General features: G+C 30.8%; 2 protein-coding genes across 4 annotated transcripts; one reads left to right on the forward strand and one right to left on the reverse strand.

Moving 5' to 3' along the window:
• Positions 1-9,514: 9,514 nt before the first annotated feature.
• On the forward strand, positions 9,515-12,860 carry LOC129314935 (F-box/FBD/LRR-repeat protein At3g14710). 3 transcript variants are annotated; one of them, XM_054958415.1, is made up of 5 exons: positions 9,515-9,760; positions 10,328-10,408; positions 10,538-11,506; positions 11,987-12,130; positions 12,302-12,524. In XM_054958415.1, exons 3-5 carry the CDS (start codon positions 10,553-10,555, stop codon positions 12,377-12,379), a joined length of 1,176 nt encoding a protein of 391 aa, XP_054814390.1. In that variant the 5' UTR covers positions 9,515-9,760; positions 10,328-10,408; positions 10,538-10,552; the 3' UTR covers positions 12,380-12,524. The 3 variants fall into 3 exon arrangements, with proteins under 3 accessions (XP_054814390.1, XP_054814388.1, XP_054814389.1); XM_054958413.1 differs by having other exon boundaries at positions 9,525-9,760; positions 12,259-12,860; XM_054958414.1 differs by lacking the exon at positions 9,515-9,760 and adding an exon at positions 9,776-10,145 and having other exon boundaries at positions 12,259-12,860.
• A 992-nt stretch (positions 12,861-13,852) lies between these two features.
• On the reverse strand, positions 13,853-16,239 carry LOC129315822 (peptide methionine sulfoxide reductase B1, chloroplastic). Its single transcript, XM_054959898.1, has 5 exons — positions 15,951-16,239; positions 15,411-15,522; positions 14,523-14,588; positions 14,220-14,417; positions 13,853-14,123 (listed from the first exon to the last, which is right to left on the reverse strand). Exons 1-5 carry the CDS (start codon positions 16,135-16,137, stop codon positions 14,093-14,095), a joined length of 594 nt encoding a protein of 197 aa, XP_054815873.1. The 5' UTR covers positions 16,138-16,239; the 3' UTR covers positions 13,853-14,092.
• Positions 16,240-16,551: the final 312 nt, after the last annotated feature.

The following is a 16,551-nucleotide window of genomic DNA, read 5'->3' on the forward strand; positions in this document are numbered from 1 at the left end:
TGTCTTTAACAATCAGAAAGTCTGTCCTAATTTTAATGAGTCTTTATAACTCAACTTACCTGAATTTTTATTTATAAAAAGAAATAAAGAAAAGAAGTGGCCGGAGAATAACCTAATGGACAAGAAGATAGAAATATGGAATATAGATTAGGAGGATAATCCTTTTTTTTAAAAAAAAAAAACTTTAGCAACTCAATCCACAGCCAAACTAGCTTTCAGGGAATCCAAGTAATTTGTTGAATCTTGATAAATTTTCTGAAAAAGAGGATATTTTTCACTAACGATGATCACATCAATCAGCGTTCTAAAGACAAGCATCCTGATGAGATTTAAATATAATGACCTCATTCAATTGATTTTCATAGCCAGAATTTACTACTGATTTCCGTCAAGACCAGTCGATTCAGCCATCAAGGGATCAATTCGGCTTTGCTTTAATTTTTGTACCATAGCCATCCGATAACACATTTGACCAGCTGGTATAAGGAAACATTATTCCACTTTCTGGTACTAACTAATGGCCTTAGCTTCTGTCCAATAATAAAGCCAAGCCACCTTCTTTTTTTTTTTTTTGCCAAGTCAAAAAAAAAAAAACTTTTCACACGTCGTCTTACATAAGATCAACTTTTATCAATATTAGATAAGATATAAGAGGTACAAACAAAATCTCTTGGTTACTCTTGATGTTATTAGGTGCGTCGTCATTCATAAACTGTTTAACAAAATAGAATAAAAGTATAAATCTAGACCCAGTTGTTCATTATAATATCATTACGGTAAAAAATATTGACTTATGCAAAATAATATTTTATTTCTATAATAATAATTTTACATTAATATTATACAGAGCATTGTAGCTTGATAATGGATTGCATCTTATCCTGCTATTTTTTTAAACTTATTTCTAATGCAGTGAAATTGATAGGCCATGCCCACGAGAATCCCATGTAGAACTAGAAACCAAAGTCCATTGATTAATAATCGGACCTGGCCATGGTATAGCATATTTTCTAAAGTATTTAATCTAAAATATAAGATATTAGGCAGTTTTTATAATTTTTTAATTATATTCCAATTTCGTTTATTATTCTTATTAAAAAAATGATCTATTTGTATTTCAATTGTCATTATTGAGACCCTTATAGAAAGTATTTAATGAATGTATAATTGAAAAAATAGATAATATTTTTTAAAAAATTAAAATTTTAATTAATTATTTTTTTAGAATCATGAAATAATTACGCATGGCTTATATTACGTGCCTCATGAGTCATGACCCGGTCCTTTAAAAAAATTAAAACAATCATGACTTGGTTGTGTTTTACAAAGGACTCTAGTTACACACACACACACGCTGTGCATTTGACCACTAATCCATAATTATGTTATGTTAATATATGGTTTATGAGCAATGCTGACTTATAGAGTTCATTGCATTTTGTGATTAATCGTGATACTCAGCTATATTGTTATATTGTATGCGTTGCTTGGTCAATGGAATGAAGTCCGACTATCGTGTTGACAATATATAATTATACAAAACATGTATACTTAATGTTGATTCCCGTGCCTAAGTACAGGTTTCTTGAACAAGCTAAAGTTTAGAAAATATGAAATTATATAAATAATATAATTAAGCAAGCGTTTTTATATGAAAAGTTGAAAATCATAATTAAATTATCTAAACAACCATATGCCACATAGGTAACGTGTCGACGTCAATAACCTTATTTATAACAAGAATCATACTTTTCCAAATTAACAGCTGTATATATGTGTGTGTATTTTTTTTTTTTTTGCATTTATTGTGGTATGACTCGTAATTATTCAAATGGATAAAATTATATATCACGGAATTCACATCTATATATTATAAGTATTACTTTTCAACTTAATATTACTATTGCTACTATATAAATTATTCATTATTTCAACAACAAAAAATTGTATTTTTCGTAAGAAGAAAACCAAATCGTGGTTTTGGTCTTTGTTGACATGCATGCATTTTGCTGATTAGCACACTCAAGATTAATATCATTTTTTTTTTTTGGGATGAATGATTAACATCAATTGTGATTGTGTCATGCCTTGTAGATGTATAATTGTTTGTTAACGAGTGTCAACAATATTAATTGTGACAAATGGTTTTATTTTATTTTTTAATGAAAACATATAATTTTAACGGTGTAGTATGTGTGTTTGAGTTCAAGTTATGAACATGATGATTTCATATTATTTGAGAGATGAAGTTGCAAATTTACTTGTCTCCACTTGCTATATCTATAAATAAAGCTTGCAAATTTGAAAGAATGTGCTTGCTTGAAGAGAAAGATGTAAAAGAAAATTAGTTTTACGTCCCTGCCAAAAATACAAGTAGTGTTAAAAATAAATTAGAGGGTCACATGAATAATATGAAAACTAATTTTACTATTTTTTTAATCTTTTAAAATTCAAGGGTCCTGTTTTGCTAAACGAGGTTTTACTTCTTTAAAAACTGATTTATTTCCACATCAAGTCCAACTAATAAAAATAAAAGTTTCGGTTGATATTCAGAAATTAAAAAAAATAAAACAAAAATAAAAATGCAACATATGGAAGCTATTCATAAGAAAAATATTCCAGTATTTTTCCATTAGCCACGAGAGCTTTTATATAAGAAAAGCTTTCATAGGTGTTTAAAAATATAAAAAAGAATATAAATATAATATTGTTTACAAGAGCTTTTTTAGTTAAAAAAAATGTTCCGGTTTGAGTAATTTATGTCTATAAATAATTTAAAATTAACAATTACTATGAATTTTATAATTTAAATTCTTATAATAAATATTATTTTTTATATATAAAATATCAAAGATAACATTAATAATTTACTTTTTCAAAATAAATTTAATTATATAATTTCACTTTCCTTTGCAAAATAATCATTTATATTTTAGAAATATTTAAAAATTTTAATATTTTATTTAATTATTTTTATTTAAGTAACGAACAGGAGCTTTTAATTTGCATGTAAAAATGCCACTGTAAGCTAAAAATTACATACAGGAACGTTTTGTTTATTAAAAAGCTCTCATAGGTCCCAGCTTACCGAAGTGTTTTCTTTCAAAATAGCTCCGGTATGTTTGCCTTTTCAAATCAAAGCATTTTTTATCAAAAAAGCTCCTATATACATGTTGTGGCAAACATGTTTTGTAGTAGTGTTTCCAAGCTCAAACACGCAAGCATGTGTTTAAACAAAGTGACCTTCCTTATGAAGAGGGAAGGTTTTGTGCCATTCAGTCATCCATTGTTGGTCATGACTATTCTGAAAAAAAAAAATTAGGTAATATTTGGATTGTTAGGCTTGAATTTAAATTTTGAATTTAGAAGTTTATATTTAAAATCTTATTTTAAAATACATGTATTTAAAATTTTTCATTTCAATGAATAAAAAATTATATTTTAAATAAAGAATAAACCGATTGGGATTCAAAACAAAACTAAAAGGTTAAAAGTGACAGGTTTATCTATTCTTGCATTAATGATGTGAGAGGAGAGGAGAGGTGAGAGCGACCAACGTACCCACCAAACATGGATAAAATGAGAGAGTTGAACTAGCTAAAATTTTAAATAATTAAAATATATAAATAATTTGATTCAACTAATTCTCTTCTTTAATGAGCCTAGATGAGAAATATGGTTTAAATTTAAATATATCCAAACACAACATTGATGTATTTTCAATGAGAAAGGAGATAATACTCTAGATTTTAAAGCTAATTAAAAGGATAAATTTTAAATATTTGAAAGCCGGGGGCTACAAGATAATAGAGACCAAATATTGTAAATAGCAATAGAAACCAATTATCAAGTCTAGTCCCCGACCTCCATGGATTCGACTTGAAGAGCCCTAACATGAGTGTGTAGTACTGTGTAACTTGGATTGGTGTTCCTCGATTGTCTCATTTTATAAGATAACTTAAAAGAGATTTGACATTTTAAAATAGAATATACACTTTAAAAAAATAAAATTCTATTAATAATGTTTTAATATCATTCTTTTCATTATATTATCTCTTTTTAAAATTTTACCACAAATAGAGTGTTAAATGAAGGAAATGTTTTAAAATTTTTATTTTTATTTTAAAAAAATAATATGGTAAAATGTATTTAATAAACTTTATTAGTACATTAATTTTGTCTAAAAGTATCATATAAATTGGGATGGATATAATAATCCATTTAGTCTTTTTTAATAAGTCATTTCTAACAAAATCATCAAAACCAAGGTGAGTTAATTAGAATAATAAAATTACCTTAAAAATAAATCACTTTCTTATTTATCTCTACATTTAAGAAAGAGTGATTCAAGAGTTTTTTTGAAAATTAAAATATTTCGCTTCTTTTTAGAATTTGCTAAAAAATACTCTTAGAATTATACATCAAAAGTTATAAAAAATAAGAGATATTGGCTTATATAAAGGACTAAAAAAAATCTTCTCATAAAAGAAACTGGAGGGACTATTATTTTGTTATTGATTGTATAATCCTAGTCAATGAATGTCAACAATATTAACTGCGAGGGTGTGAAATATCTACTGTTTCAATTCTATTTAAAAATTTCTCTCAATAAATTTTATCAGAATAAAAAAATTTATAATTTATAATTGTATTTAAAAGTTCTATAAATTTTTAACTTTACTATATTAAATAAACATACTTTATTTAATAACATATTCGACTCTCTCACAGCATTTCTTTCGATAAATCGATAAAGAAAAAAACTTGTCAACAAAAATCAATGACGTGCACGTGCCATATACGAATATATGATAACAATAATTATTTGTTTGCTTTATGAATAGGATAGATAGAAAAATATTTTATTTTTTAAGCGGGAAGGAATTAAAGATACTGCAATCGGGTGATGGGTACATTTAATTGATTAATTCAATAAACTCATCATTGTTTGGCAAAGAGCCAACAAAAAAAAAAAAGCTCATTAATGAGGGCCGCCTGCCGTGGGTCCATTAGCTAGCTAAGCACGTATCTTTTTTTTTTTAAAAAAAAATAAATTATTAGCAAAATTTTTTAATACAATTATTCATTTGATTATGCTATGGCATGACGTCTTACCAGTTCGTGCTTGTTAGTAACTATTAACAAATTTTTAAGGATAAGCTTGTTTGAAAAACAAATAATACAACTATAAGTGCTGTTAAAAAATTTTAATAAAAGCATAATAGATAATTATATGATTTTATAGATCTTGCAACTTGGAATCGACTCCCACAAATTTACAAGTAAAATATATACTCATATTGATATGGTAAGTTCAATTAAGGATTTAGCAAGTTCATTTGATATTATGGCAACTTTTATTATGCATTTTAAAATCTTTTATTTTGCAGTTAACAAGTTAAAGTTTATAAATCAATAAGTTAAGCTAGCATTTTCAACTCCTAGCATTGAAAATTAAGTAATTTTATTAATTTACATGAACTGTTCCCCAAATCTGAAGATATAATTTAATTATACCATACAATTTTATAAATTAATTATACCATACGATATAAATAATTATATTAATCAATTTTTTATAATGAATTTTTTGTACCCCATTCATTTAATGTGTAATTGATAAGTTTTTTAAGTGTTCATAATAAATAAATTAATTATAAGTGAAACGCGGGATAAATATAAATATTTTATTAAAAAAATTATTAAAAATATTTCATATTTTGAAATAAAGAGAATAATATATATCCAAACCAGACTCTATCTCATGCTCGCCCATGTTATTGGTTTTCCCACAAGACACAGACCCATTTGCGAGTTGTGACAACTGATAAGAATGAGTGATGGACACCGGACTCGATGAAACATTATATTGAGATGAGGAGAGTAGTTTTTTTTTTTTTTTTTTTCACAAAAGATGAGAAGAATAGTTAAAAGCTTTTAAATTAATTAAATAATTTTTCAAAGATAACTTTTATTTATGATATCTTTCATTTCAAAATATTTTTTAACCAAGATAATAAATATATAGGTGAAAATATAGTAATTTAACTCAATCGATTTAATTATGACCACGATCATACTACTAAATGTTAACATATTGTCCCGTTTGGTCTGATCACTGATTCGATTTTTGATATATTAGTATTTTATTATGGCCAACTAATTGAACTGAGATAGTCCCATAACTAACAAATCCATAAGGATCCGTCTCGCTCTCGTGTCTGTAACAAACTTTCATTTTTTTCCCCATTTAAAAATATAATAATTATATATCAAAAGTTTCGTATGCAACGCAAACTCACACATAAATAAAATATTATTGAGTTAATATATAATTTAAATTTTAAATGTTAAATTCTAGGGTGATTTGAACCCTGAAGCTTTAAAAAGTATATTGTGAATTATAGACTGTTAAAGTTGGGTCAATTTTGCTCTCACCATTAAATTAAAACAAACATCCATTAGCTTTGTAAAAATTAAGATTTAATATGCGCTTTCATCAAATTTCACTCTCCCTTACTCTTACCTTCATTTGAAAAAAATTACATATTAGACCTTATTTTTTAATGATGGGGTGAAATTATTTTCGCTCTCAACTTTAATTGTTTAAAATTTAAAATATATATTTTAAAGTTTAAGTTTAAAATGCCCTGAATTTATAATTTAAGATTTAAATTATATATTAACTTTTATAATAACTTACAAAATTAATGACATAAAGTAATGACGAGTCATGATACTATTCTATTCTATTATTTAAGAGTTTTATGAGGTCTCATTTAATTGATATTATTTTGGAATTATTGTTAAATAATTACTGTAACGTTAATTCAAATGGAATGATGTGAAATAAATGTCACCGTTGTTTCAAGCTTTATGTCACAAATCATGATTTTTTAAGAGGTTAAGTGGCTGCGAAATGCTCCGAAATGTTGCAAAATCTTCCAAAAGACCTCGATTAATCTTAAAAGAGTAGAATGTATAAGAACATTTTAAAAAAATTTACACAACATCAGTCTCAATATTTTAACACTATCTCTAGATATTTCCAAGTAAATATCTAAATATTTATTGTAAATATCTATGAGAGAATTATAGAGAATCAATTATATTTATAAGATTAATTCAATCTTCACTGTTTATTAAGGAAGTAAAAAATTTTTAGATTCAAAGGAAGGCCTATAAGTACGACCTCCCTTTTTATTTGTAACTATTATTGAGTTCTTAAACAACATAAGTTTCACATTTTTTGAGCTCTCTCAATTATCCTTTACTCTCAAGTTTTTCTTTTTTTCAATTTAGCAAAGCATCTTCCTTTTTCACAAACCAAATTTACTTAACATCTTCTAATGAAAAATGTCTAAATGAGCATGAGTTGAAAGACTAGCCCTGTGACATTTAACTTTCTTATAGTATATGATAGTTTTATAACAATATTTTCTAAAAGGTAACAATATTATTATACAAATTTGCAAAGTCTATTTATAGGGAGAATTTCAATAAGACCTTTTGATCACACTTATTTAAATTTAAAATCCCTAAATTTTTACAATTTTATTGAGTTCAGGGATACTAATTTGATATTAAATTTTTTAAAAATGATAAAATTGCCCTTCATTTAAATTAATATCAGAATTGCCCTAATTTATTTGTTAATTGCCTTACTTCACTTATTCATTTTCCTGAAATGAAATTAAGTGAAAGTCTCGCAATGAACAAGAAAAATTAAGCAATGATCAACAATATGTAAATAAATAAATAACATACAATATAAGAATTAATAAGATGTCTTAAGATAATTTAAACACCTAAAATGAAAGCAAGTAAAATAGGATAATTAACAACATTTTGTAAATAAATTAACAAGTGATCTAGAAAAGTTTCGATATTAATTTAAATGAAGGATAATTTTATTATTTTTTTAAAAAATTTAATATCAAATCAATACTCTTGAACTGTAGTGTAATAACAGAAATTTAGGAACTTTAAATTTAAATAAATATAATCAACAGATCTTTATTGAAATTCTCCCATATTCATACACACACTAATATTATGTAATATGAAAATTATATAATGAGAAATCAATTCTTGGAATAGCGCAATGAGGATGCAAGTTGAAGCTACCCACGGTTCTTAGATCTATTCAACAATAATCCTCTGCTTTGGTGGTACCATTACATCAATTATTGTTGTGGCTTTAATTAATGGAGCATCAAAATCAAAGCAATAATTAAGTGTTTGGGTTAAATATAATTAAAAATAAAATCAGTAACAACGGAGAGAAAATCAGCTCGAGGGAGGTAGACTTGTTTTGGCTTAAAAATAAAGAAGTGCCTAAGAGGTGCATTGCTGGGTGTTTCCGTGTTCTCTGTCCCTTGCCATTTTATGGTGTTTTTCTGTGTTTGAATTGTTCTTTTTTTTTTTTTGTTTAAGTTAAAGGATCAATCTGTAATCCATATAGAATCACAGTTACATAAAAAAGGGTTTAAAAAAACGGTAAATGAAAAATAAAAAATAAATTAAAGAGAAATGCTGGACAAGGGCCAACCACGGTTGGAAACTGAAAAGGCACAACAAAAAGGTGGTTTTATATATATGTGGAGGGTAATGGATAGATCTTTACTAATTAATTAAATTGCTACATGTATAAGGGTTATAATTTAAGCCCCACCCACTTATTTAAATGATGAAAGTTTTTATCATCTATATTAATTTTAATTAATTAGTTTCATGATATTATTATTAAAGAAGTATTTCGTCCTCTCACTTTCGTTCTACGAGTATTCTTTAATATAAGACAAACTTTGAAAACACTTTTTAATTTTAAATATAAGATAAAATTAGATTAATTAATTATTTTTTTCAATTTTTCTGCTTGCTTATGTATTATTATTTGAATTTTTAAACTATAATTTAATATGGTTATTAATTGTAAATTAGGGGAAAATTTAAAAATTGCAATTTTTAAGAGACTTCTATTTTCATTTTTACTTTCATCTCAACTTCTATTTTCACTTAATCTCTTCTCTCATATCAAATGGGGCATTATAACAAACATGGAGTTAATTAAGTTTGTTTTAGATTAACTCAAGGATGAAGCATACATATTAAGGTTAGAGAAGCATACTTCCTCCCATATCTATTATAGTGTAAAATAATTTTTAAATCCTTAATATAAGGTACATGAAAAGTTATTTATTATATTTTTTATTATAAATTTATTTTTACGGCTTACTATATACAGTGTATTTTTCTCCTCTTTATTTTTAATGTAGATAGAATTAAAAAAACATTATTTTAACATGTATTTAATGAGTTTTTTTTTTTTGGGCCAAGGTATTTAATGAGTTAACTGTACCTTACTTTAAATGAATGTAGTTGAAAGCTTGAGAGGAGTGAGAACATTGGTCATTTTAAGTTTAATGGCAGGTTGTTTGCAACAGCTGAGAGATCATTAATCTGCATTTCACGAGGTTACCAAAGTGTCAAATATTTGTGGTCGTTAGATGGCGCCTGGAACCCAAGACACTTTCACTGACCTCACCTCCTCCACTTTTATAAACGCCCATGCCTTCATCTCTATCCATCGATAACACTCGCCTCTTCTGGCCGATTCCCTTGACCCAATCTTCAGTCTCCACAGACTCTTTCAATCTCCTTCCACCTCGGTCTCTCTTCTTCACTCCCCACCCTCCCTCTAGTTTTAAACCCTCCAATTTCTCTAAAGCTCTCGTCTTTCTTCACTCGGGGCATTTCGGTGTGTCACTTTCTTTGCTCCCTTTAAGCTGTCCTTCTTATTCCCATTGTTGATGTTTTTCGAGTCTTGGTGCATGAAACTGGTATTTAGTGTTCTGATACTTAATTTAAGCTTATTGGATAGCCTTACAATCTTTTTTGTGGTCGGTATAATCTGTGGTTAGGATCACAGCCATTCTATTTCTGGGTCATCCGGAGGCATCCAATCGATGGGATTAAATTCATTTGCTTCCCAGCAATTTCCTGACTTGATTTGAAATTTTGAATGGATTCTTAAAGAAGTTTTATGAACTCTCTTCTTTCTCTTTTTAATAAGAATTCATCTCTGTATTGGAGATGAAGTTGAGCAAGGATACCGATAAAACTTTAATCATGTAATTCTCGAGGTAATGATTCAAGTCACGTGAACCAGCATCTTATCTGAAAGATTGATTACATTCTTGGTCAGGCCCTGCTTTTTTCTTCCTACTACAACGCGAAATTAGTTATTGCTTAAAATGGAGTGTGTGGCACTTTCTGTTTTATATAAGCTTAACTTAAGAATTTGTATTATTCACTCTCTTTGCAGAAGTAAGCCACAGCCACAATGGAAAACTTGCAAATCTTAGTCAGGCCTCTATTTCATGCATTTCGGCATGCAGGACCCTAAGTGAGTAGTTTTTTTCCCATACTGATCGTTACTGATTATAATAGCATGCAGTTTTATTGTTTTGCTCTGTTTATTGATTGATTTAAAGATGATTGTTGAAACTTGACGCGACGGAAAATCATTTGTCAGGTACTTCACTCAGATATGGCTTCTGGTTTGGTGATTCATAACAATCCAAGAGACAAGTTTTCTTTGGGGAAAATTATGGTTGTTAACAAAGACTTACTCAGCAATTTACATGAAAACATTCTCGGTCACATCCTATCTTTCCTTCCCGCAACAGAGGCAGTCCGTACTAGTGTCTTATCTAAAAGGTGGATTCGTGTTTGGACATCCATTACCGGACTTCGGTTCAACGATTCTATGCTTTATTCTGGGAAGAGGATGTCAAAAGAACACTTCATACACTTTGTGAACAGCACACTTCTTCACCTTGGTGATTCAAGCATCCCAAATGTCTCTCTCAGTTTGTCGCGTTTCCTGTATGATCCATCTCAGATTAGTGCGTGGATCTCTTCTATCCTAGAAAAAGGAGTCCAAAATCTTCATATTCAGTATGCTGATAAAGTCTTTCTTTCTTCTTCTTCTTTTTTTGATTGTAGCTCCCTAGAGCATTTAGTGCTTCAAATGAGATGTACTCTTAGTGTTCCCTCATCTGTTTGTCTCCCAAACCTTCAACACCTTAGCCTTTCTGGAATTAGGCTAGTGAGAGATTCCTCTACTGATTCAAAAGATCTGACTCTTAGCTTTCCTGTCCTCAAAGTTTTTGAAGCTAGAGGATGTGAATGGTCAATGCAGAATGTTAGCATACAGGTCCCTCAGCTTCAAACCTTTTCCATAGCATTCTGGAACCGCCCATCCAATGAGTCAAGCAGATGTTCCATTAACGTTAATGCTCCACATCTAACTGATTTCTCTTATGAGGGTGATCTAGAAAATGAAATCATTCTATCAAATCCGTCATCCATTCTTATGGCTTCTGTTGCGATTGTTGTTGATGAAGACAGAAATGATGGAATGCAAGAAATCAGTCCTCGAGCACATATGCTTCTCAGACAAGTTCATGAAGTGGAGAGCCTAAAATTATGGTTCTACAAGGTATGCTCATTTTCATGACATAGAATAGCAGTTGTGTTGAATGTTGCTAGTAATTTTGCCTGTTGTTGAACACCATAAACACTTGTTTTTAAAGCAAAAGGATTTGATAATAACTATATAATATGAACACTTGTGAATTAAAGCAGAAAAAATGATTACAGATAAGTTCTGAAGCAGAACTGAATATACTTCTCCAGCGGCTATTCTTTTTATGAATTTATATCTTCAGATTTGGAGAACAGTTCATATAAAATAGTAAAAGCGAATTATTTTCTTTTTTCAAATAAGAATGATATTTGTGACATCTCAATTGTCAAATCCTATTATCATACGTTCTATGCAAGTGGGATTGTTATCTTTCTTGAGTTTTAATAGAGTACTTTCTTGGCTCTGGCTGGCTGCTTTGCATTCAAAAGGGAAAAGAAAATTATCTTATCGCCGTAGCATCAGATAATAAACAAGTTTTCCCTTGTCATGCAGGTACCTATGCATGCTAACGATGTTTTCACCAATCTACCTGCATTTGGAAGGTTGAATTATCTGCAAATAAATGAGGTTAACGGCGAAGCCCTATTGAACTTACTCCACAACTCGCCAATCCTTAAAAATCTTGTCTTACTTCATGTAAGTTTGGTCATATTTCCTAGTTCTTGGGCTTTTTTGGGTAGAATTATCAGGAATTTTAAACTCCTCATTTATGTGTTTGTTAGAGACGGTTAATATGACTGACAAATCAAAGACAATATTTTCAGGGAGTATCTAAATTTGATAAAGATCTCTTCGCTTCTGCATCAGTGCCTCGCTGCTTTCAGTCTCGCCTCAGAGTTTTCCAGTTTGGAGGATTTAATGTGCATGATCATGAGCTTTCTCTAGCAAAATTTGTAATGGAAAATGCAGCAAAGTTGGAGAGGATGACTATAACCACAGCATTTTGGCTGCAGTATTCAGATATTAACATGGAGAAGGTTAAGGAGCAGCTGCTCTCATTTCCCAAGTGTTCCAGCTCTGCATCAATTGAATTTGCTGATGTCAATGGTTTCTTAATATAATAAAAAGGCCCATGGATTAATCACGCTGCAATTATGCTTAAAGCTTACAGTTTCCAAGTTAACTTTAAAGTTTAAGCATACTTGCGGCGTGATTATTCCTTGATATTCCGCAAAATCATCCCCATGGCCTTCACTTGATAACTTTAAATTTTGCAAGTTAAATTATCCTTTACCTGTACAAAACTTGTTTCGAGGAATGTTCCTTGATATTCCACAAAATCGGCAATATTTTTCCTGGGATTATGCCTCCAACAATGGTGAATCCATCCCATTTTAATATGCACGGATGCTCCATTTTCTTTTCTGGTCATGGGATGTACTTGATTGCATATACGTCTATTATGTACTCAACGGCAAATAATCTTATCATATGACCAGTTGTTTCACAAATATTGTCAATGTAGCTCTGCCAATAGAGAATAGAACAACTTAGTTCTTCCCATCTCTCAGCACGTCCTTGCGTATAAATTACCTCAGCTGAGAACTAATGAGAAACTATAAGCCAGTAAAAGTTTTCTTTTATTATATTTATTTACTATATATTACTACATAATTATCATTTGAGTTAAAGTATGTGATTTAGAATACCGTGAAGCATTTCTTTTCACAATCTGGCTAACACTTCAGTCATTCTCACCTTGATTTTCAAAATAAACTCGATAGTGATCAACACGAATATAAGAGCAGGGAATAATCGAATGAATTTTATATGGATTAAACACTAGCTGTACAAATTAGGGCTTTATATGGAGTAAACTGGAATCAGAGATGGGGGTGCTGATTTATTTCTTTTAATATACTTCCTCCATTTAAAAATGTAAGGCATTTTTAATTAAATCTCACCTCTCAATAAAATAATTATCTATTTTCAAACTAACCCTATCTTTTCATATTTATTCCTATTAAACACTCTATAATAAATATAAAGTCACTATTAACAGGGACACTTTTAAAAAATAATAATGATTACATCTCGAAAGATTAAAAATTCTTTACATTTTTAAACATTTAACTCTTTAAAAAATGTCTTATATTTTTAAATAGAGAAAGCAGACATTATTATGATTCATTGAAATGTTGGTTGAATTAATATAAACTAATTTTCCTCCCTCCTCTGTTGTCTGCGTGTGTGCGCGAGCGTGGGGTTTTCGATTTTTTTTTGGTCCCGAGGGGGGGTGGGGGAGCTAGCTTGAACCAGATCAGAAAAAGCCCAAAAGAAATCACAATCAAGAAACAACTTCAAATATCAAACAAGCCAGACAGGGTTCTGTGAAAACTGAACACTGAGCGGATTGAGTATTCACAATATGAACAATACTCTTATCATTATTTTTTAATTTCACTTTACATAAGATCTTCTTCTGAACATTGTGTAAGTACGATCTGTTTAATATTTATACAGAATCTCACTTCAGACAGTTTTCTCTCCGTACTCAAAGAAAAGTACGAAATAAATTATGCGCCGATCACCTTCAAGCTTCCCCAGCATTTTTGACTCCGATAGGCCTCCTACTCAAGACAAACACACTTTCACTGTCTATTGCTTAGGTTTGAGTTTAAGGGCAGCACTGCAGGAATTTCCACACCAGACATCAATTTCAAGACAAAGATGAAAATGCATGATCAAAATAGAAAAGGGAGACCTTGTAGAAGTAACAATTTACCTGTTGATACAGAATCGCTTTCCTGTTGGTGGAGGACCATCATCAAACACATGGCCGAGATGAGCATCACAGTTAGCACAAAGGACTTCTTGGCGAGGCATGAAGATAATTGACAGATCTAACTTTGATTTCACATTGTTCCTAATGGGCTGGCAATAGGATGGCCAGCCAGTTCCACTATCAAACTTAGCGGAAGATCTGGTAAGGAAAAAAAACAAGTGACTCAGGTTCAAGAAAACTCCATTATGTCAGGGTAAAAGATGGAATTTGATTTCATATAACAACATTTAAGGTATTGCTCACTCAAATAACGGCGTGTCACAACATATGCAATGATAAGTTCCCGGGGTTTTAGTATTCCAGTACTTCCTGAAATCAATAAGATCAGCATGAGAGTATAATCCTATAGATAACCAGCAATCCTTCTCCTCAAACCCGTAGGCCTTTCTATAGGAACCAAAATGAACGTTTCCTCGAGCATAAATGTGGACTAAAAGCTCAATAACTTACTCGTGGTGCAGAATCATAGTCACATGATCCAACAAACTGGTCAAAAATCTCCCAATACAATGGTTAAATTATATACCTTTGACACAAGCTTGTGTCAGTCCCAAAAACACGGGGGGAAAAAAAAGACGCATTCTTGTGAAACTATAATGAGCAACAAGAGATAGTTACATGTTATTTAATGAAGCGCATTTGCATTGCATGATGATGAGGTGCGTTGAAAATTTCTCTCTTGTAAAAGACTTTAGTCAAAGGAAATGCCACAAACAACTCCTGAAACCTCGTCTCCAATGTTTATATACCATGAAAATGATATAGAAGAAAAATTGATGGATTCTTTTTGAAACCAGAAATAGCAAGATCAATTCATTAAGCAGATGTTATTGTATCTTTTTTTCCCCAGTAATCAAAGACCTCCTGACAGAAAATAGTGAATCGATTTCACTACCAGCACTGGCCAAAACAAAAAACAAAAAAGAAAAAGATTTCACGACTGGCTGCTAGAAGTTAGAAATTAAGCACAAAGACATGCAAGTAATAAAGCCACAGCCACTGATACAGTATCCCCCCCACCCCCAAAAAAAAAAAAAAATCCTTGAATAATAGTCAAAAAGTGGCCAATATCACCGAACAGTTAGTGCCTAATGTGTAGCTACAACTACAAAATCCATTCAACAAACATACCCAGTGAAAGCCCTCTCAGTCCCCTTTTGGCGAGTAATATAAAATTGGTCATTTGTCAGCCTCTTCTTCCATTCATCATCGCTTAAAGATTTATAATCCACATCTCCGGCCCCTGCATGACAGAGAGGAGGACCGTGGAACAGAAAATCACAATTCAAAATCTCAATAACTATGTAGAACAAGCCTGACAGAAAGTATGCGTGCGCCAAGTCGATTTACTTTGATCATGGGCAGGATGGGGCAGTGCTGAAAGATGGATTGACTTATCCTCAAAAGGACGCATGAATCAAATTGACTAACTAGTAACTAGTCTTGTGAGTGTTATAATTTAACAGTAGATGCAACAATAGAAGCCAACATGATGAGTTTAGTTTGCCAGAAGCATAAAAGAATTACTGGTTTAAGCTCGATCCAGTCAGCAACAGTAATAGAAGAATTGCGAAAACCTAAAACCTAAAATCCAGGCAGCGTATAGATGGTGAAAAAAGTAAAACCGAGAGAATAAAAAAACCGAGAGCTCCTATATCAGCGATCACTTACCTTCGATGCTGTCGGTTTTCTGGGTAGATGATGATGATGACCCCATTGCCCGAATTGACGACAAAATCTTTCTGGGTTTGCCAGGAAACCGCGAAGGGCACACAAAAAATTCAAGCTGAGGAGCGACTAGTCTCTTGGACGGAAAAGGAATGTGCGATGTTGGTAAGCTTAATCTGTGAGAAGCCATTTTCTAAAAGCTTACGTTCTTCGCTTTTACTGAGCAACGCCGCGAATAATAGAATAACAGCATTCTAGTTGTGGGCGGTTGGATTCTCTGCTACGCGCTACATAACTGATTTTACTACTTCTTCTTCGGATCCGTCGATTTCAGGTTTTGAGGTGAATTGTTGATCATTAATGAAATGATTGGCTGGCGAAGAGCGTTGAGTTGGTGTGGCGGAGAAGGATGGCAACTTTTTGTTGTGACACGTGTCGGATGAGTATAGGCATGCGAGATGCCCAGAACCAGGCTATGTATTAGCCACGTGGAAGTTTTGACGCCTCCAGGGTTAGACTGGGAGATTGGTGCAATCTAGAAGTTATGTGTCTGCCCGAAAATTTTTATTTTGTCTGTTTCTATTTCTGAAAATAAATAACTTCA

The sequence above is a fragment of the Prosopis cineraria genome, unplaced genomic scaffold (genome assembly GCF_029017545.1).
Source record: "Prosopis cineraria cultivar Desert tree isolate PC_DT_omini unplaced genomic scaffold, ASM2901754v1 PC7, whole genome shotgun sequence".
NCBI classification, from domain to species: domain Eukaryota; kingdom Viridiplantae; phylum Streptophyta; class Magnoliopsida; order Fabales; family Fabaceae; genus Prosopis; species Prosopis cineraria.

Excerpts from the sequence above, each read along its gene's own strand:
- LOC129315822 (XM_054959898.1), bottom strand. The coding sequence starts at position 16,137 with ATGGCTTCTCACAGATTAAGCTTACCAACATCGCACATTCCTTTTCCG. Across the intron at positions 15,523-15,950 it reads GAAAACCGACAGCATCGAAG|GGGCCGGAGATGTGGATTAT; the intron begins GTAAGTGATCGC and ends TCTGTCATGCAG. Across the intron at positions 14,418-14,522 it reads TGTGACACGCCGTTATTTGA|ATCTTCCGCTAAGTTTGATA; the intron begins GTGAGCAATACC and ends TTTCCTTACCAG.
- LOC129314935 (XM_054958413.1), top strand. The coding sequence starts at position 10,553 with ATGGCTTCTGGTTTGGTGATTCATAACAATCCAAGAGACAAGTTTTCT. Across the intron at positions 11,507-11,986 it reads TAAAATTATGGTTCTACAAG|GTACCTATGCATGCTAACGA; the intron begins GTATGCTCATTT and ends CTTGTCATGCAG. Across the intron at positions 12,131-12,258 it reads AAAATCTTGTCTTACTTCAT|GGAGTATCTAAATTTGATAA; the intron begins GTAAGTTTGGTC and ends CAATATTTTCAG.